Here is a 21,351-nt window from a genome sequence, read left to right on the forward strand (position 1 = left end):
TTTTAGTATCTCCTGGATTCTTACATGTGTACAACCTTGTTTCATGATTCTTGAACCAAGTGTTAGCTATGATTAAGTTATCATCTGTGGAAAATTCTACCAGGCGGCTTCCTCTTTCATTTCGTAGCCCAAATCCATATTCACCCACTATGTTTCCTTCTCTCCCTTTTCCTACTCTCGAATTCCAGTCGCACATGAATATTAAAGTTTCGTCTCCCTTCAGTACCTGTATTATTCCTTTTATCTCATCATACACTTCATCCATTTCTTCATCATCTGCAGAGCTAGTTGGCATATAAACTTGTACTACTGTAGTACGTGTGGGCTTAATGTCTGTCTTAGCCATAATAATGCATTCACTATGCTGTTTGTAGTAGCTTACCCGCATTCCTATTTTCCTATTCATTATTAAACCTACTCCTGCATTACCCCTATTTGATTTTGTATTTATATCCCTGTATTCACCTGACCAGAAGTCTTGTTCCTCCTGCCACCGAACTTCACTAATTCCCACTATATCTAACTTTAACCTATCCGTTTCCCTTTTTAAATGTTCTAACCTACCTACCCGATTAAGGGATCTGACATTCCACGCTCCGATCCGTAGAACGCCAGTTTTCTTCCTCCTTATAACGACATCCTCCTGAGTAGTCCCCGCCCGGAGATCCGAATGGGGGACTATTTTACCTCCGGAATATTTCACCCAAGAGGATGCCATCATTTAATCATACAGTAAAGCTGCATGCTCTCGGGAAAAATTACGGCTGTAGTTTACGCTTGCGTTCAGCCGTTCGCAGTACCAGCACAGCAAGGCCGTTTTGGTTAGTGTTACAGGGCCAGATCAGTCAATCATCCAGACTGTTGCCCCTGCAACTACTGAAAAGGCTGCTGCCCCTCTTCAGGAACCACACGTTTGTCTGGCCTCTCAACAGATACCCCTCCGTTGTGGTTGCACCTACAGTACGGCCATCTGTATCGCTGAGGCACGCAAGCCTCCCCACCAACGGCAAGGTCCATGGTTCATTGGGGGGGGGGGGGGGGAGGAGGGTGTAGGGAAGATATAAAATGTAAACTGGCAACGGCAAGGAAAGTGTTTCTGAAGAAGAGAAACTAGTTAACATCGAGTATTGATTTAAGTGTCAGGAACTCTTTTCTGAAAGTATTTGTATGGAGTGTAGCCGTGTATGGAAGTGGAACATGGATGATAAATAGCTTTGACAAGAAGAGAATAGAAGCTTCCATGTGGTGCTACAGAAGGATACTGAAGATTAGGTGGGTAGATCACATAACTAATGAGGAGGTATTGAACAGAATTGGGAAGGAGAGTAATTTGTGGCACAACTTGACTAGAAGAAGGGACCGATTGGTAGGACATGTCCTGAGTCATCAAGGGATCACCAGTTTAGTATTGGAGGGCAGCGAGGAGGGTAAAAATCGTAGAGGGAGACCAAGAGATGAATACACTAAGCAGATTCAGAAGGATGTAGGTTGCAGTAGGTACTGGGAGATGAAGCAGCTTGCACAGGATAGAGTAGCATGGAGAGCTGCATCAAACCAGTCTCAGGACTGAAGACAACAACAACACGTCTACAATCCCCTACACATCGCTGACAGTGGGGATGGCGAGGAAAAGATATCGAATACTGCAAGCACAGTGGGACATATCGTCTGCCACGCACTTGTCAGTGGTTTGCAGACTGTAGAGGTGGATGTGGGTGTAGGAGTGAGTGAGTTAGTGCAGCCCGAAAGAGCGAAGGGAATGTAGACTGCGTCGCCTTGCGTCGGCGTTTAACCTGCGGATTCATGAGCGACGACTTCTTCGGTAAAAGAAGGGCGGAAAGCAGATGGTGGACACATTACGAAGCTGTAAGTGCTGTCGCATAAAAGTGACGAACCTGTGTAGGCTTAAGAGACACCAGTAAATTTTATTTTGTTCCTGCGCAAATTCGAAAGTCGTGTTTTGAGGCACATTTTGCCTTTCTGACTTAGAACTCCGTTGCCGTTTCTTGTTTGAGTAATTATCAATGGGTGACAGGCACTTGGAGGTGGGGTGTTGAACTGCTAGCGGAGAGCGTAGTCCAGTGCAGTCGTCGGATACCGGAACGTTGCCTGGAAGTGTTCAAACAGCTAAAGGGCTTTTCGTGGTCGACTTGTCCAGTTTCTGTGCCGCGGTTCAACGTTTGGCTGACAACCGTTATTTATGTTGGTTCGTAGCGGTTTATCCGCGTCCCACAGTAAACGGTTGTAATATTAACACACGGGCTGCGAACGGTGGAAGGCAGTGACTACTTTATCTTCGTACATGTGTAATTGAAATGGACGATTTGCGACGTCACCTAGTATAGTGTGTTAAAAAATTACGAAATTCCTCCAACTGTATTAAGGTGTTGGTTTTACTGGCGACTCAACTTTATGCCCGCCGTTTGACAACACTGTAATGTAGTTAGGTATTTGGTCAGTACTAAAACATTTAGAAAAAAAATATTTATCGTTTTTAATGAACTTCTCCACCATATTCCACACACGTTTTTACTTTTTCAGTTAAACTTGCTAACGCCATATTCGTACTTGGTGGCAGATTAAGACCGTGTGCCGGGCCGAGGCTGGAACTCGCGACCTCTGCGTTTCGAGGGCAGCCGCTCAGCAGCTTTACTTCCGCCGGCACCTCTTCTGCTGCCTTCCGAACTCCCACACAACTCCTGCGAAACCTGCAACGCCAGCGCTCTCAGAAGGACGGATATCGCAGCTGGGCCGGCAGAGCAGCTGCCTGCAACCAGCAGAGGTCGGGAGTTCGAGACTCCGTGCGGCACACACTTGCAATCGACCACGAAGTCTCGTATCCCCGCTGCAGAGAGAAATTTTCATTCTGGAATATTATATTCAAAATTTTCAGTTGCACGGCCCTCCTTGTTCATCGGTATTTCTTTAGAAAGTATGCTGTAAGTAGAAGTCAGTGAGAACTAACGAAACGTGTGCTTAAGAAACAATGTGGCGTTTGTGTATGCAGCGCCTACCCTTCTGCAGTACACGTAATTGAATCTTCGTCGATATTGCCAACAGTGTGCTAAGAATATTTTCAGGTTCTGGAATCCACTTCTCCGTCAGTACCTCTTTAAAAATAACCCTGTTAATATTACTCAAGAACAATTAGAGTTTTGTTTTTATTTCTTTTTTTACGGTGTGATTGGCAGATAGGAAAGAAAATTTAAAAAGCGAAATGGGTACGTTAAACTTATATACAATGGGAATTAGTGAAGTTCGGTGGCATGAGGAAGACGACTTCTGGTCAAACTGCAAGAAACGATTCCTCAGACAATAAAAAGCTAAGGAGGTCATATAAACATTGCAAAGCGACGGCTGAATCCGAAAAATTCGTCGTGGGGACTATGGCCACTGCAACGAGTGACTTCGCGGACCGAATAACGGACGAAAGCGACGTTTCGAAACCAGCAGCGGTATTACAAAATCCGTTTACGGACAAGCTGATTGGGAAATGTGGCTTGTACGAGCGCACGATCTCACCTGCGCAGCTTGTAGCTGGACACTGGCAGGCAGCTCTGTCTGCGCGCCGGCTCCAAGCCCGGCGCATGCGCAGTGAGGGCGGCCGCCGCCGGCACATGCGCGGCGGGGCTCGGCGCATGCGCAGAAGCGATCGCCGCCTCGGCGCTGTTGTGCGCGGCAGCGGGTGGTGGGGAGACCGCCGTGGCGGCGGCGGCGCCACCGGACTCCATCTCGTCGCGGCACCGCTTGGTGCTGCCGCCTGCGGGCAGAACGGCGAATCACGCCGTCAACAACAGCTCGACGGAACACGTCTTTCTACAACAACTGCTCGAATAATACACCGCTAAAGACATCAACAATTATTGTTTCTTAACTGCGCATTATCATAGGTGTGTGTTGGTAAATATGGACAGACAACACGTAAGGAACGATTCCTATGAGGACGAAAAGCTAAGGTCACTAGACAGCATACTATAAAAATTGTTCCAGCCTATATACGGCATAACACCAAACCAGTGCTTAACAGTACTGCTTAATAACAGTCTTCGTTGCGATTTTATTTTTTTTATTTTTCAGCGACGCTTTAAATGCTTAAGGCACTATGCTTACTAGCTGAGCCCCCATCTTACTGTTACACGCTCCTGTGAACGGGAATGCGTTATGCAGATATTGGTGCCTCCATCTACAAAAGATAACCTGAAGATGCCTATTAAGGCGAAACGCGTCGTTGAAAAATAAAAATAAAATTATTGAAATGGAAGAGGATGTAGATGAAGGTGAAACGGGAGTGAAGAGTTTGACACACCACTGAAAGACCTGAGTCGAAACAAGGCCCCGGGAGTAGACAACATTCCATTAGAACTACTGACGGCCTTGGGAGAGCCAGTCCTGACAAAACTCTACCATCTGGTTAGCAAAATGTACGAGACAGGCGAAATACCCTCAGACTTCAAGAAGAATATAATTATTTCAATCCCAAAGAAAGCAGGTGCTGACATGTGAAAATTACGGAACAATCAGTTTAATAAGTCACAGCTGCAACATACTAACGCGAATTCTGTACAGACGAATGGAAAAACTGATAGAAGCCGACCTCGGGGAAGATCAGTTTGGATTCCGTAGAAATGTCGGAACGCGTGAGGCAATACTGGCCTAACAACTTATCTTAGAAGAAAGATTAAGGAAAGGCAAACCTACGTTTCTAGCATTTGCAGACTTAGAGAAAGCTTTTGACAATGTTGACTGGAATACTCTCTTTCAAATTCTGAAGGTGGCAGGGGTAAAATGCAGGTAGCGAAAGGCTATTTTCAATTTGTACAGAAACCAGATGGCAGTTATAAGAGTCGAGGGACATGAAAGGGAAGCAGTGGTTGGCAAGGGAGTGAGACAGGGTTGTAGTCTCTCCCCGATGCTATTCAATCTGTAGATTGAGCAAGCAGTAAAGAAAACAAAAGAAAAATTCGGAGTAGATATTAAATCCATGGAGAAGAAAAAATGTTGAGGTTTGTCGATGACATTGTAATTCTGTCAGAGACAGCAAAGGACTTGGAAGAGCAGTTGAATGGAATGGACAGTGTCTTGAAAGGAGGGTATAAGATGAACATCAACAAAACCAAAACGAGGATAATAGAATGTAGTCGAGTTACGTGGGGGAGGGAATTAGATTAGGAAATGAGACACTTAAAGTGGTAAAGGAGTTTTGCTATTTGGGGAGCAAAATAACTGATGATGGTCGAAGTAGAGAGGATATAAAATGTAGACTGGTAATGGCAAGGAAAGCGTTTCTGAAGACGAGAAATTTGTTAACATCGAGTATAGATTTAAGTGTTAGGAAGTCGTTTCTGAAAGTATTTGTATGGAGTGTAGCCACGTATGGAAGTGAAACATGAACAATAAATAGTTTGCACAGGAAGAGAATAGAAGCTTTCGAAATGTGGTGCTACAGAAGAATGCTGAACATTAGATGGGTAGATCACATAGCTAATGAGGAGGTATTGAACAGAATTGGAGAGAAGAGGAGTTTGTGGCACAACTTCGCTAGAAGAAGGGATCGGTTGGTAGGACATGTTTTGAGGCATCAAGGGATCACAAATTTAGTACTGGAGGGCAGTGTGGAGGGTAAAATCGTAGAGGGAGACCGAGAGATGAGTACACTAAGCAGATTCAGAAGGATGTAGGTTGCAGAAGGTACTGGGAGATGAAGAAGCTTGCACAGGATAGAGTAGCATGGAGAGCCGCATCAGACCAGTCTCAGGACTGAAGAGAACAACAACAACAACAACAACAACAACAGCTTCTTCTGACGATGTTATCGGGTTTTCGGCGTGCGCGGCACTTTTTTGTTACTAAAGTCAGGTGAACGCACAATACAAACCAAATCTCACGTACTCTTAACATTTTCTCGTAAAGAAAACTTACGGACTTTTCTCAGACGAGATAAGTCTGGTCACATATGACGCATAACCGTCCGCTGGCGCGTAGGGAACTTTCGCGGTCGCATTGTGCTAAATCGTATACGAGAAAGGGATCGCTGCGTTTTTAGTTAACCAGTTATTTATTTTCCTGGTCCACCTACTTATTCAAAATACAACCTTTATGACGTTACAAAATTAGACGATGAACTTCTCAAAATATGAGTGACACAGGTGTCTGTCATAGGTGGGCCTATAGCGATACACCCGGATCTTCCCCTACACCAGTGTAATACGTGGCTCTGCTAAAAAGCACAAAAATGTTGTTTCATGATTTTCGGGAAGGCAGTTCGCCAGCCAAATGTATTTTTCTTATTGTTAACCGAGTATAGGCTTCTACACTTTCTCCCTTTGGTATTTCTTCGGGCTACGTAGGTATTTTGTTTGCTTTCCGACCAATGCAAAGTCTGCCATTTTTCCTTAAGAACACTTTGTAATCTTGACCGAAACATAACTTACTAGTTAAATGGTACAACAAGTTTACTGTTATCAGTCACTGTTTATTCATCTTCAAGACGCGTTTCGAAGGTTTAAACCTCCATCAGGTGGATTTACATTTGTTAGTATGTCATTTGTGTGTGTTAAGACTTTTTGGAGGAACTTGTGGCACTGTCTAGTGGAGAAACAAAACGCTTTCCGAACATGGTTGTGGGATTACTTTGACAAAAAATTAGACGTATAGGCAACGGTAAACACAAAATAACTGGAGCTGCTTTATTTTACCTATTTTATGATTACTGTTACGATATGCGCTTAATTTTTTTGTCAAAACCATGTTCTGAAATAGTGTTTTATTTGTCCACTTGACACTGCCACAAGTTTCTCCAAAAAATCGTAAAGCAACACACAGACACACACGTCATACTAACAGACGTAAATCCTAGTGATGATGGCGGTTTAAGCGTTTCAAACGCGTCGTGTGGATAGATATAAGCAGCGGGCTGGTAACAGTAAACTTGTTGTTTCATTTAATGTCAATAACAGCGACGTTAAAGCCTAACCAAAATGTTCAGATTTGAAGGACTTACTCACTTACATGAAATCAGTCAATGTTGAGCAACCGTCCCCAAGCTTTTACTCAAACTGTGAAATTCTCAGGTGAAGTGTATTCTCAGAATCGCTTTATTCGCGGGAACCCGACGATTTTCTCGGAAACTCCGAGGATGAAGTACGTTCTCCGTTTTCCTGATACGACCCACTTTGTCTTGCTGTTCCGCTCCACACCGCCCAGGCGCTCCCTGCAGGGATGGGAAAAACTGGCCGCTTGAAGCCGGTATTTTACGAGGGGGCGTTTGAAAAGTCCGTGCGAAAATAAAAACTACTCACGTGTTTGGGGTAAACCTTTCTTATTTTTCGACGCAGTCTCCTTTCAGACTTGTAAACTTCGTCCAACGCTGTTCTGATTTGTTGAGCCATTGCTTGCGATTAACAGGAACTGTCCAAGACTGCAAAATAGCTGTTTGTTGCTGCAGTCACGTCCTCGTTTGAGTAAAATCTTTGTCCCGCCAGCCATTACCTCAAATTGGGGAACAAATAGTAGTCCGATGGAGTCAAGTCTGGAGAGTAGGGGGGGGGGGGGGAATGTGAAACGAGTTGGAATCCTATTTCCACTCACTTTGCGACCACAGCTGCTGAACTGTGTGCTGGTGCATTGTCGTGATGGAAAAGGACTTTTTTGCGGTCCAATCGCCGGCGTTTTTCCTGCAGCTGGGTTTTCAAACGGCTCAATAACGATGAGTAATGTGCACCTGTAGTAGTTTCACCCTTTTCCAGATAGTCTATGAGGATCATCCCGTGCTAATCTCAAAAGACAGTCGCCATAACCTTTCAGGCCGAACGAATGATTTTCGACTTTTTCGGTGCAGATTCTCTCTTGGTAACCCATTGTTTAGATTGTTCTTTGGTCTCAGGAGTATGGCAATGTGCCAATGTTTCATCCACAGTGACGAAACGACGCTTAAAGTCCTGCGGATTCTTCCTGAACAGCTTTTTTTGGTCAAGCGTGAGCAATCGCCGAACCCATCTTGCGGATAGCTTTCTCGTGTCCAAATGTTTGTGCAAAATAGTATGCAGCCGTTCATTCGAGATGCCCACGGGGCTAGCAATCTGACGCACCTTCAATCTTCTGCCATCCATCGCCACATCACGGATTTTATGGATGATTTCTGGAGTCGTGACCTCCACAGGGCGTCCAGAACGCTCAGCATCAATATGGCCACTCCGAACGTTTTAAAGCCACTTATAAACTGTTCTAATGGGAGGTGCAGAGTCACCGTAACATTTATCAAGCTTCTCTTTAGTCTCCTGAGGCGTTTTGCCTTTCATGAAGTAATGCTTAACGACCACGCTAAATTCTTTTTGGTCCATGTTTTATAAGCGGTCTCCTTTACAGATGAACCACATCTTCCCAAAATTCTACCAATGAACCGAAGACGACCATCCGCCTTCCCCACAGCTGCCGTTACATGCTTGTCTCACTTCATATCGCTCTGCAATGTTACGTCCAAATATTTAATTGACGTGACTGTGTCAAGCGCTACACCACTAATGGAGTATTCAAACCTTACGGAATTCTTTTTCCGTCTGCATTAATTTACATTTATCTACATTTAGAGTCAGCTGCCATTCTTTACACCAATCGCAAATCCCGTCCAAGTCATCTCGTCTCCTCCTACAGTCACTCAACGACGACACCTCCCCGTGCACCACAGCATCATCAGCAAACAGCCGCACATTGCTATCCACCAGATCCAAAAGATGATTTATGTAGACAGAAAACAACAGCGGACCTACCACACTTCCCTGGGGTACTCCAGATGATACCCTCACCTCCGACGAACACTCACCATCGAGGACAACGTACTGGGTTCTATTACTTAACAAGTCTTGAGCCACTCTCATATTGGTGGACCAATCCCATATGATCGTACCTTAGTTAGGAGTCTGCTGTCGGGCACCGAGTCAAACGCTTTCCGGAAGTCGAGGAACAAGGCATCCGTCCGATTTCCTTCATCCACGGTTCGAAAGATATCGTGTGAAAAAAAGGGCGAGTTGCGTTTCGCAGGAGCGATGCTTTCTAAAGCCGTGCTGATGCACGGACAGCAACTTCTCTGTCTGGAGGAAATCATTATATACGAACTAAGAGTATATGTTCGAGAATCCTCTCCGCTTCCTTCATGTCAATTTCGGTTCTGATATCACTCCACCCACGACCTACCTCTGCGTTCGTATAGCTGCAGCCACCCTGCGCTGCTGCGCACGCATTTCCTCCCCATACCTTCTTCCGGCTTCTTTCGCCCCGCTGTTCGCCGCTGCTCTTGCCGCATTCCGTCTCTTATTCGTCAGCGTGCGGTCCTGTATCCTCATGACACACCCGGCACACACCTCGCTCCATTTTCTGTTTCGCGCTTGAAACTGCTCCTAAACAGTCTCCACCAGCTGCTCTGCTCACCTGTTCTGTACTCAGACGTCCGCTCGTCACTTCGCGACTCACGATCTTTCATCCCACTTCCTGCAGCTCAATCCGGACTTATTTGCCCAAGATGGCGACCTTCGTTGCGTACAATTTGTATCTACAGGACTACTCTGCAATTCACACTTAACTGTCTCGCACACTTTTTTCTTGAGTGTAAAAGCGCCTAACATCTACATCTACGTGATTACTTTCCTATGCACAATAAAGTGCGTGGCAGAGGGTTCAATGAACCACCTGCAAGCTGTCTCTCTACCGTTCCCCTCTCGAACGGCGCCCAGGAAAAACGAACACTTAAATTTTTGTGTGCGAGCACCGATTTCTCTTATTTTATCGTGATCATCATTCCTTCCTATGTAGGTGGGTGCCAGCAGAATGTTTTCGCAATCGGAGTAGCAAACTGGTCATTGAAATTTCATGAGAAGATCCCGTCGGAACGGAAAACGCCTATGTTTCAATAACTGCCACTGCAATTCACGTATCACGTCTGTGACACTATCTGCCCCCCTATTTCGCGATAGTACAAAACGAGCCGCCCTTCTTTGTACTTTTCCGATGTCATCCGTCAGTCCCACCTGATGCGGATCCCACACCGCACAGCAGTACTCCAGAAAGCGTGGTTAAGGAGTCTCTTTGGTAGACCTGTTGCACGTTCTAAGTGCTCTGTGATCGTTCCAATTTAGATTATTCGTAATTGTAACCCCTAAGTATTTAGTCGAGTTCGCTTGATTTACCGCGTAATCGTAATTTAGCTGATTTCTTTTAGTACTCACGTGAATAACTTCAGACTTTTCTTTATTCAGTGCCAGTTGCCACTTTTCGCACCATACAGATATGTTATCTACATCATTTTGCAAGTCGTTTTGGTCATCTGACGACATTACAAGACGGTATGTGACAGCACCGTGTGCAAACAATCTAAGACGGCTTCTCTGATTGTCTCCTATGCTGTTGATGTAGATCAGGAACAAGAGAGGGCCCGTAACACTTCCTTGGGGGAACGCCGGATGTTACTTCTGTTTTACTCGATGACTTTCCGTCTATTACTACGAACTGTGACCTTTCTGACAGGAAATCACGAATCAAGTCGCACAACTGAGGCGATACTCCGTAGGCACGCAGTTTGGTTAGAAGACGCTTGTGAGGAACGGTGTCGAAAGCCTTCTGGAAATCCAAAAATACGGCATCAATTTGAGATCCCCTGTCGCTAGCACTCATTACTTCGTGAGTATAAAGAGCTAGTTGTGTTTGACAAGAGCGATATTTTCTGGATCCATGCTGACTGTGAGTCAGTAAATCGTTTTCTTCCAGGTACGTCATAATGTTGGAACACAGTATACGTTCCACTACAGCCATGTACGAGCTCCGATTTCCCTTATTTTATTATGACGATCATTCCTCCCTATCTGGGTGGGCGCCAACAAACATTCTCGCATTCGGAGGGGAATGTCGGTGATTGAAATTTCGTGGGAAGATCCTGACGCAGCAAAAACGCGTTTCATCTGCATCCACACGGATAGTCCGGAAATCACATCTAAGTGCGTGGCAGAGGGTTCACCGAACCACCTTCACAATAATTATCTATTTGATGTGCGACTCGATGGAGTGCCGTGTGCACAACGGCTCTGAGGACTACACGACTTAACTTCTGAGGTCATCAGTCCCCTAGAACTTAGACCTACTTAAGCCTAACTAAGCTAAGGACATCACACACATCCGTGCCCGAGGCACGATTCGAACCTGCCACCGTAAAGGACGCGCGGTTCTATACTGAAGCCGCGGCCGGCTGTGCTCAACGACCGTGTATGTTAAATTAAAAGGAAGGCCAGCGTTGGCCGTAACATTGGTGGTTTATTGATGGCAAAATCGATTTTCCATCACATGGTGATCGTCTTCAGTGCTGCCGAGTACAAATTAAGCTCACAGACACTGGTATCTAGTTATCTCACTATGTGATTGAAAATCGATTTTGCTATCAATAAACCACCAATATTACGGCCAACGCTGGGCTTCGTTTTAATTTTAATTCTCTATTATTCGAGGCGAGTAGCTGCACTGCCCCGGCACTATATTAGGGCGTGTCCCACGCGTCTTGTCGCGTCAGTGTAATTCGGAAACTCGGTGGAATAAAACGAGAGAATACAACATTGCGAGTGGAGCGGGCAGAGTGACAACACTAAGAATTGCTAAGCAGAAGTTGGAGTGACAGCCGCTGAGTGTCGAAAAGTGCGTTAGGAGAGGCAAGCTGCGGTGTAACAGAGAGACAAGGCTGCGGAGTTGGACAGAAGAGAAGAGATGAACGGAGAGAGAGACGCACCAGCCGGACAGAAGGTGGTGAGCAGCCGCCGGCCACACATGCACGCTACACCATATACTACACTACTCTACACTACCTGCACAGTGGGTGACACTCAGTGGCGGTGGACGGCAGCGCACCTCGTGACCGCTGGCAGCGGGGCGGGGCGAGGACAGAGCAATTAGAGCGCTGAGTCAGCCGGTGTGGGCGGGCAGGCAGGCGGTGTAGAGGCAGAGGCAGAGGCAGAGTAAACCAGACAACGGGCCGGCGCTGCGTGTCTGGCTCGCTACACGGTGACACGGCTAATGGGCGCCGGAATGTGTGTGTGTGAGAGAGAGAGAGAGAGAGAGAGAGAGAGAGAGAGAGAGAGAGAGAGAGGGGAGAGACTAGGAAAGGGACAGAAAAATAGAACTTAAATTAAAAGTGTAAAATCAGCGCCGCAACAAAGGTCTGTAAAATTTTAGGAAAATAATAGGTATTGCCCTCTTAGGTTTACTATAAGGAGAAATATTTCGATCCACGCGCTGTCGCGTCACGATTTGGATAAGTAAATAATGTAAACGGAGAATGCGTCTGAAAATGATGAAGTATGAAATTTCAACAAGAGTAAGCTAAGTAGGCAACGCAACGCAGGTAACTAATGGTTCAAATGGCTCTGAGCACTATGGGACTTAACATCTGAGGTCATCAGTCCCCTACAACTTAGAACTACTTAAACCGAACCGACCTAAGGACATCACACAAATCCATGCTCGAGGTAGGATTCGAACCTGCGACCGTAGCAGTCGCGTGGTTCCCGACTGAAGCGCCTAGAACCGCTCGGCCACAGCGGCCGGCGCAGGTAAATATCGTTGAGTCTGAGTCTTAATTAATTTAAATAAAAATATGGCGTTTCAGTCTTTGATCGCTATTCTTTATTTCCAATGACTGGTTTCGGGCTAGATGCCCGATCGAAGACTGAAACGCAATATTTTTATTTAATGAACGATCGCGGAATTCCCATTAAGACAATCAAGTCTTGTTTTGATTTAGTCGAAAAAATTCGCAGTAGAGGCGCAACCGTCTGCGACGCCTGCCCGTTCGCGGTTTAACGAAGCGTGAGTTAGTCTATCTATAATCAAACAACAGCAGGTAATAGGCGTCGCTACACAGAGCAATGATGATGATGATGATGATGATGATGATGATGATGATGATGATGATGATGATTGGTTTGTGGGGCGCTTGACTGCGCAGTTACACATTCCCAATATTTGCACACTCCGTTCTCCCCACTTTCCCGAATGACGATGAAACGATGACGTCAGCACAAACACGCAGTCCCAGCGTCGAGAAAAATGCCCGACCCGGAAGGGAGTCGAACCCGCCACCCTGTGATCCAGAGGCAGCAACGCCGGCCACTGGACCACGGGCTGAGGACTTGCATATAAAACCAAGTTCGTACGTAATTACATTGAAATACAAAGGGGTCCAAAAAAATGTATCCACTGTTTAAAAGTCCATAACTTGCAAACTAATTGATGGAGATTTCTCATTTTTGGTGAAAGTCTGCTTAAAGTCCAACTTAAAGATATCACTGTAGGTGTCCGAAATGGTCACCATTAACATCCACACACAAACGATGCCGCCAAACTGCAGCACGAACTACTGACCACAACGTGCTCGTTTGCATATTTGCACATTAATGAACGACGGATTCACGAAGTTCATCCAAAGTGCGTGGCTTTTGTCGACAAACGACGTCCTTCAGTGTTCCAGACGAGTTACGTCTAAGGAACGTGGTGGATACTCCACGGCACCTCTACGGCCTGTCCATCTTCCTGGTAGGTTTTCGTCGAGGTCTCCCTAACACGATTTTGGTAGTGGGCTGGGGCACCATCTTGTTCAAAGTAAACTCTTCCGTCTCCGTACAAGTTTCGGATGGCAGGTGAAATGGATGTCTGAAGGTACATATCACCGGTAACTGTGCTGTCAAAGAAGAATGGCCCAATGCAGCCCACACCACACATTCACTCTTGGCAAGTTCACGGCTTTGTCTACACGGACGTTCGGATTTCGGCGGCCCAGCAGATACAATTGTGGCGATTTACTGTGCCATTAAGTTGGAACTGTGCCTCATCAGACCACACATTTGTCTCACAGACTTCTGTGGTGAGCGAGTGAATTGTTGTAACACACGGCGGCAGTTAGCCGGACTTGTTACCGTTACAGGTCGTCCAGATCTTTGTTTGTGTCCATCTTTAACACAGCCTTCGGCTTCAAATTAGTTTCGAATGCGACGAATCGATAAACGTGTCGTGGCTCTGTTTGATACTCATTTCACCATTGCCGTTGAACCTCATTAATATTTCGTACTTAAAATACCACTTCAAAACTGACGTCCTTTCATCATTCCTTCCGCCAGCCAGGTTTACTCGAGTAACTAGGTGCAGCTAAGAACAAAACACCATCTGGCGACTGTCATCTGACAAAACAAAACAACTCAATACAACGCTTCTGTGGCGACTGCCTGAACTACAAATTATTAAACTACCAAAGGTGAGACAAGTATATCAATTTGTTTGCCAGTTATGGACTTTTAAACAGTGGATACATTTTTTTGGACCCCTCTGTATGATGTAAAAATAAATAGGTAATTGCAATCTTTAACAACGTAAGGTTATTTAAGGTGGACTAGATTTCATATTTCGTATAACAAGTCATTAAAAGTTCCTTCAAGGGACAGCTGCTGTTAAATTCTTAATTTTATTGCATTTACCTTCAACGGGCCCCCGAAGCGACGAGGCTTGGATCAAAATATTATTACTTACATCAAACGTGAAGGGGTAGTATTTTTTTTTTACTTTTCAGAGGTTTTCGCGTCGGTTTTTTAAATTTTAAATTTACGTTGTATTTCATGATTTTCAAACTTCCTATTTTAGTAGAAGACGTTGTACGATCGACACTCTACCCCCACATTCATACAAATTGCTTCCACCACAAAACGCTAGATCTTTTTCACTAATGCGATTTACGTGTTCCTTTAATTGACACGCATATTCATTGACAATGTTTTAGTATATCTTTATCTAACTGAGACACCATAAGCAACAAGCAGCGGCAGTCATTCTAAATCGGGTCGAAAGAAAGCGAGCTGCCTAAGCTGGTAGGGCAAAAGCATTCGACATCGTACACAACTGGAGGCCACGAGACAAGTGTGCGAGGCCGTGTGTTTGTGTTCCACTGCCCAGTCACAACCATCCTTTCTCTGCTTTGTAGGTGCTGAACCGGAAGACTTGTAAAGCCATCTATCACCACTGTTGGTCAGCCGTAAAAGCTAATGGTTGTCTTTCGGGCTTTTATTTAGATCTTTTTGAGTTCCACAGCGTGCCACTATGAAACGTGATGTAGCTCTTACCTATCACGCAGGATTATTTCAGAGCGTGCTGGCGGTAGACATTTTTACTTAATTACTCCGCTGAAATTAAAACGAACGAGCAGACTTTCATGGAAGATAGCTAAAACCATCCCAATTAAACCAGTTTTCAAATTTAAAAAAATGCATTAAAATCGGACACTTCTACACACAGAGAGACAGAGAGAGAGGCAGAATTCGGCAGCACATGCAGACACGTTTAACATCTGCGAAACTTCATCGTGACGTTCTTCTCACTCGCATCTATACCACAGGGTACGGCGCAAGAACTTTTTTTTTTTTTTTTAACTGTTTGAAACGTGCGGTCGTTGCTCATTGTTGTATGGGGCCGAGGGCATTCGAAACGGCAGAAAGTAACGTGATCTTTTTTCTTTTTTTGCAGCGTTAGTTTAGTTGCGATTAATGCAGTAGGGATGGCGCTTATCGCTGAAGCAACCGGTTATCCATTACACCTGTTTTCTTCAACGCACGTTTTACCTGATCTTAAAGCTGCTCAAAATAATCAGTTCCAGGAATAACCAATTCGCGGTTTTTCATTCCTATTATATCCTGATCTAAATGTAGGAATCGAACAAAGGCTGAAAATTGTTGTGTTACTTCGTTCCAAGATACACAGAATGAAAATATTTAATTATATAGGCATATAAAAGAAGTATTTTCTGGAAAAGTGATAAGTGCTTGAATACAAAAAACAGTATTCCCCACTGACGAATTTGTTTAAACTCTGCTCAGAAACCATGCTGCAATCAGGGCACTTACCACTATCTGGGCATTACCAATGGTCAGAGCTGAAGATGAAAACAGAGACTCAAGGACTCCGTTTTCTGTATTAATATGACGGTTTTCATGGGGTACAAGGAGGCAGCAAATTTGGTACTTTCTATTTTTATAGTTTGTTTGTCTAGTCTACGTTTCCACCATCCTTAATACGGATTTAATAAGTCACAGCTGCAAAATACTAACGCGAATTCTTTACAGGCGAATGGAGAAACTGGTAGAAGCCGAGCACGGGGAAGAAAGTTTGGATTCCGTACAAATGTTGGAACACGTGAGGCGATACTGACCTTACGACTTATCTTAGAAGAAATATTAAGGAAATGCAAACCTACGTTTCTAGTATTTGTAGGCTTAGAGAAAACTTCTCACAATGTTGAGTGGAATACTATCTTTGAAATTCTGAGGGTGACAGGGGAAAAATACAGGAAGCGAAAGGCTATTTACAATTTGTACAGAAACGAGATGTCAGTCATAAGAGTCGAGGGGCATGAAAGGGAAGCAGTGGTTGGGAAGGGAGTCACACAGGGTTGTAGCCTCTCCCCGATGTTATTCAATCTCTATATTGAGCAAACAGTAAAGGAAACAAAAGGAAAATTCGGAGTAGGTATTAAAATCCATGGACAAGAAAAAAGAAATTGAAGGTTCGCCGATGACATTGTAATTCTGTCAGATACAGCAAAGGGCCTGGAAGAGGAGTTGAACTGAATGGACAGTGTCTTGGAAGGAGGATATAAGATGAACATTAACAAAAGCAAAACGAGGATAATGGAATGCAGTCAAATTAAATCGGGTGATGCTGAGGGAATTAGATTAGGAAATGAGAGACATAAAGTAGTAAAGGAGTTTTGTTATTTAGGAAGTAAATGGTCGAAGTAGAGGATATAAAATGTAGACTAGGAATGGCAAGGAAAGCGTTTCTGAAGAAGAGAAACTTGTTAACATCGAGTATTGATTTAAGTGTCAGGACGTCGTTTCTGGAAGTATTTGTATGGAGTGTAGCCATGTATGGAAGTGAAACATGGACGATAAATAGTTTGGACAAGAAGAGAATAGAAGCTTTCGAAATGTTGTGCTACATAAGAATGCTGAATATTAGATGGGTAGATCACATAACTAATGAGGAGGTAGTGCATAGAATTGGGGAGAAGAGAAGTTTGTGGCACAACTTGACAAGAAGGAGGGATCGGTTGGTAGGAGACCTTCTGAGGCATCAAGGGATCACCAATTTAATATTGGAGGGCAGTGTGGAGGGTAAAAATCGTAGAGGGAGATCAAGAGATGAATACACTAAGCAGATTCAGAAGGATGTGGGTTGCAGTAGGTACTGGGAGATGAAGAAGCTTGCACAGGATAGAGTAGCATGGAGAGCTGCATCAAACCAGTCTCAGGACTGAAGACAACAACAACAACTACAACATAATAGCGATAGGGAGTGCGGCAGTTGTGTGCTGTTAGGTGTCGGTGAGACTTCGTTCACAGCCCGAGGCTATGCTGGCTTGAGTTACTGAGCTTGGTGCTGCAGTGGACGAGCCGCAGTGTTGTGGGCCGGTCACGGTGATCCGACAGAAGCTCGAGATGACCGGCCGTGGGTCGTGACAGGTGGCCGGCCAAGTAACTGGCGGACTGAAGCCGGGCCCCCAGCCGTCGTCACCCCGTGACATGGCAGACGGCCGGATGTGAGGCCCCCCCAGTCAGTTTCACCAACAGGTTCCAGGCCGCCTGTAGCTGACACCGTTCTTTGGCCAGACACAGTCGCTTGTCCTGTTCTGGAGAAACCGCGCAGCGTGCAAGCTGCAAGATCGGGGCTGTAATCAAGTGTGCGAGTACCGGTAGCTGGGAGCTCTGACGGTAGGTGCGCCGTGGAGCCCGCCAGGGGCTGCGGCTGCCACAGAGGGGAAGGAAGTCGGTGAGCACTCAGTGTGCATTCCGTGAACCCACTGCAGGTGTGAATCCGATCGTTCCCGATGCCACGAAGAGCAGAGGGTGCGGCCAGCTGCTGCCGCGACTCACGGCGGCACCGACGATTCGTGGCGCTCTGCATCGGCAGAGATCCTCTACGGTTCCCGACACCTAACACGAAGGCTGCCGGTCTCGCTGGAGAGATGAAAGCGGAGCTCACCATTTCCGGCGCAGTCGACACGATCAACTGCCGACGTCCGGCACAGGCCCGGGTGGTTGCGCCACAGGGTGGTGGGGTTTCGGGTTCTGCTCAAGAGGTCGGGTGCCCGCTACGTGCAGGAGGTGGCTACAAGGGTACCAGGGGATGTGTGGCGTGGACGAGGCGGTTGTTTAGGTTAGAGGGTGCCAGAGAAAAGAGGGTGCGCGTCGAATACAGGAACCAAGGGTACACCCGGTGTGAACTGTCACGGTTGTGTTGGAAAAGTTCCAGAGCTCAAAGAACTAACACAGAGCACTGCGCACAACTACTGCAAACGACACTTAATTTTCCTACAAATATCTTAGCGTCTACACTGACTGCTGCAACTACGCAAACAGAGAGGGGTACCTGAGACGACGCCCAGCTTCCTGCCGCCCCCCGTTATGGCTCCGACGAGGCGCCCCCAGGCGGACAACCAGTCCTGGTGGTGGTGGTGGTGGTGGTGGTGGTGGTGGTGGTTCGGGCGCTGCCCCGAGGTGGGGCTGCCGCGACGGTCCGACTGGCTGCGGCTGCGCTGCCTCTCCTGAGGGCTGCTGCAACAAACAACACCGCTGACCAACTCTACACGCATGCCCACTTACTGTCCAACCAACCAACTTTCCGACAGCCACTCCTCTCTACTGCCGGAACAACCACCACAGGGAAGGAGCTGTAATATTTCTGGCTTAGTCAGCCATCACATTAGGCTCCAACAAGATGTTCCCAGGGCAGTGGAGATGCAAGAAGTATACAGATGACGAAATGTGGTGTAATCTAGAAGATGAATGGAAAATCTCATATAAAGATGTGAAACAAATACTAACAAAGAGATAGAGGGGCTGACCAGTACTTACCTCAGCTCAGTACAGCCGATAGATGCACAAAACAAAACAGAAAGTTTACATTCTTAACTTTCGGAACTTTGTTCCTTCATCAGGCAGGACAGAGGGAAAGAAAGGGAAGAAGGGAAAGTGGATGCAGTTACTCACAACCCAGGTTATGAAGCAACAGGGAAAGGAAAACAGGGAGGGTAGCAAGGATGTGGTGTAAGGTACCTATGACAGATGTTAGATCCGTGAGAAAAACCGCCTGCATAATGCTACGGCTCTGTGATTGGCTGCTGTGCTCGGAGCAAGGGCGCCAAAACGTCAAACTGTAGTTATTATTATTATCTTATTTCCTTTCTCAGGCGTTATGTCTGGTCAAAAGAGGAAAGTGACGCGGACCTTAACTGTACGGTATATGTTACACTGCATTTAGGAACTTTCGAGTAATTGAACATGTATCAGTAATTACAGATTTCTGTAGTTGTATATATACGTTTGGATGTAGCTGTATTGCGTTGATGTACTGGTGGATATTGTGTCGTATGACTCATGTAGGTGATAGTATAATTGGTATACTGTCAACCTTATCCTGATGCCACATCTCCTTGACTTCCTCAGCCAGCTGGATGTATTTTTCAATTTTTTCTCCTGTTTTCTTCTGTATATTTGTTCTATTGGGTATGGATAATTCGGTTAGTTGCGTTAATTTCTTCTTTTTATTGGTGAGTATGATGTAAGGTTTGTTATGTTGTGTTGTTTTATCTGTTATAATGGTTCTGTTCCAGTATAATTTGTATTCATCATTCTCCAGTACATTTTGTGCTGCATACTTGTATGTGGGAACGTGTTGCTTTATAAGTTTACGTTGTATGGTAAGTTGTCGATGTATTACTTTTTGCTAGATTGTCGTGTCGTCTGGGGTATTCTGTATTCGCTAGTATTGTGCAACCGCTTGTCATGTGATCTACTGTTCCTATTTGTTGTTTGCAAAGTCTGCATTTATCTGTTGGGGTATTGGGATCTTTAATAATATGCTTGCTGAAATATCTGGTGTTTATTGTTTGATCCTGTATTGCAATCACGAATCCTTTCGTGTCACTGTATATATTGCCTTTTCTTAGACACGTGTCGGATGCGTCTTGATCGATGTGTGGCTGTGTTAGATGATACGGGCGCTTGCCATGTAGTGTTTTCTTTTTTCCAATTTACTTTCTTTGTATTTGTTGATGTTATGTGATCTAAAGGGTTGTAGAAGTGGTTATTAAATTGCAATGGTGTAGCCGATGTATTTATATGAATGATTGCTTTCTGTATTTTGCTAGTTTCTACTCGTTCTATAAAGAATTTTCTTAAACTGTCTACCTGACCATAATGTAGGTCTTTTATGTCAATAAATCCCCTTCCTCCTTCCTTTCTGCTTAGTGTGAATCTTTCTGTTGCTGAATGTGTGTGATGTATTCTATATTTGTGGCATTGTGATCGTGTAAGTGTATTGAGTGCTTCTAGGTCTGTGTTACTCCATTTCACTACTCCAAATGAGTAGGTCAATGTTGGTATAGCATAAGTATTTATAGCTTTTGTCTCGTTTCTTGCTGCCAATTCTGTTTTCAGTATTTTTGATGGTCTTTGTCTATATTTTTCTTTTAGTTCTTCTTTAATATTTATATTATCTGTTCCTATTTTTTGTCTGTATCCTAGATATTTATAGGCATCTGTTTTTTCCATCGCTTCTATGCAGTCGCTGTGGTTATCCAATATGTAATCTCCTTGTTTAGTCTGTCTTCCTTTGACTGTGCTATTTTTCTTACATTTGTCTGTTCCAAAAGCCATATTTATATCATTGCTGAATACGTCTGTTATATTTAGTAATTGGTTGAGTTCTTGATTTGTTGCTGCCAGTAGTTTTAGATCATCCATGTATACCAAATGTGTTATTTTGTGTGGGTATGTTGCAGTAGTATTGTATCCATAATTTGTATTATTTAGAATGTTGGATAGTGGGTTCAGAGCAATGCAGAACCAAAAAGGACTCCATGACTCTCCTTGGTATATTCCACGCTTAATCTGTATTGGCTGTGATGTGATATTATTTGAATTTGTTTGGATATTAAGTGTGGTTTTCCAGTTTTTCATTATTATGTTTAGGAACTGTATCAATTTAGGATCTACTTTGTATATTTCCAATATTTGTAGTAACCATGAGTGGGGTACACTATCAAAAGCTTTTCGGTAATCAATCTATGTGTAGTGTAGCGACCTTTGTTTAGTCCTAGCTTGATATGCAACCTGTGCATCTATTATCAGTTGCTCTTTACATCCTCATGCTCCTTTGCAACAGTCTTTTTGTTCTTCATTTATAATTTTGTTCTGTGTTGTATGTGTCATTAATTTCTGTGTAATGACTGAAGTTAATATTTTGTATGTTGTTGGTAGGCATGTTATGAGGCGGTATTTA

General features: G+C 44.8%; 1 protein-coding gene across 3 annotated transcripts in view; it reads right to left on the reverse strand.

The window, feature by feature from the left end:
- LOC126295476 (tyrosine-protein phosphatase non-receptor type 11-like) overlaps positions 1–21,351 on the reverse strand; it is a 308,013-nt gene that overhangs the window by 185,474 nt on the left and 101,188 nt on the right. Inside the window, exons 3-4 of one of the 3 annotated variants that reach the window (XM_049988023.1) lie at positions 18,439–18,620; positions 3,523–3,760 (exon numbers count right to left, since the gene is read on the reverse strand). In XM_049988023.1, the coding sequence (XP_049843980.1) occupies positions 3,523–3,760; positions 18,439–18,620 (420 nt within the window). Of the gene's footprint in view, positions 1–3,522; positions 3,761–11,837; positions 11,878–18,438; positions 18,624–21,351 lie in introns of those variants that run through there. The other 2 variants (XM_049988022.1, XM_049988024.1) reach the window with 2 other exon arrangements.

The sequence above is a fragment of the Schistocerca gregaria genome, chromosome 11 (assembly GCF_023897955.1).
Source record: "Schistocerca gregaria isolate iqSchGreg1 chromosome 11, iqSchGreg1.2, whole genome shotgun sequence".
Lineage (NCBI taxonomy): Eukaryota > Metazoa > Arthropoda > Insecta > Orthoptera > Acrididae > Schistocerca > Schistocerca gregaria.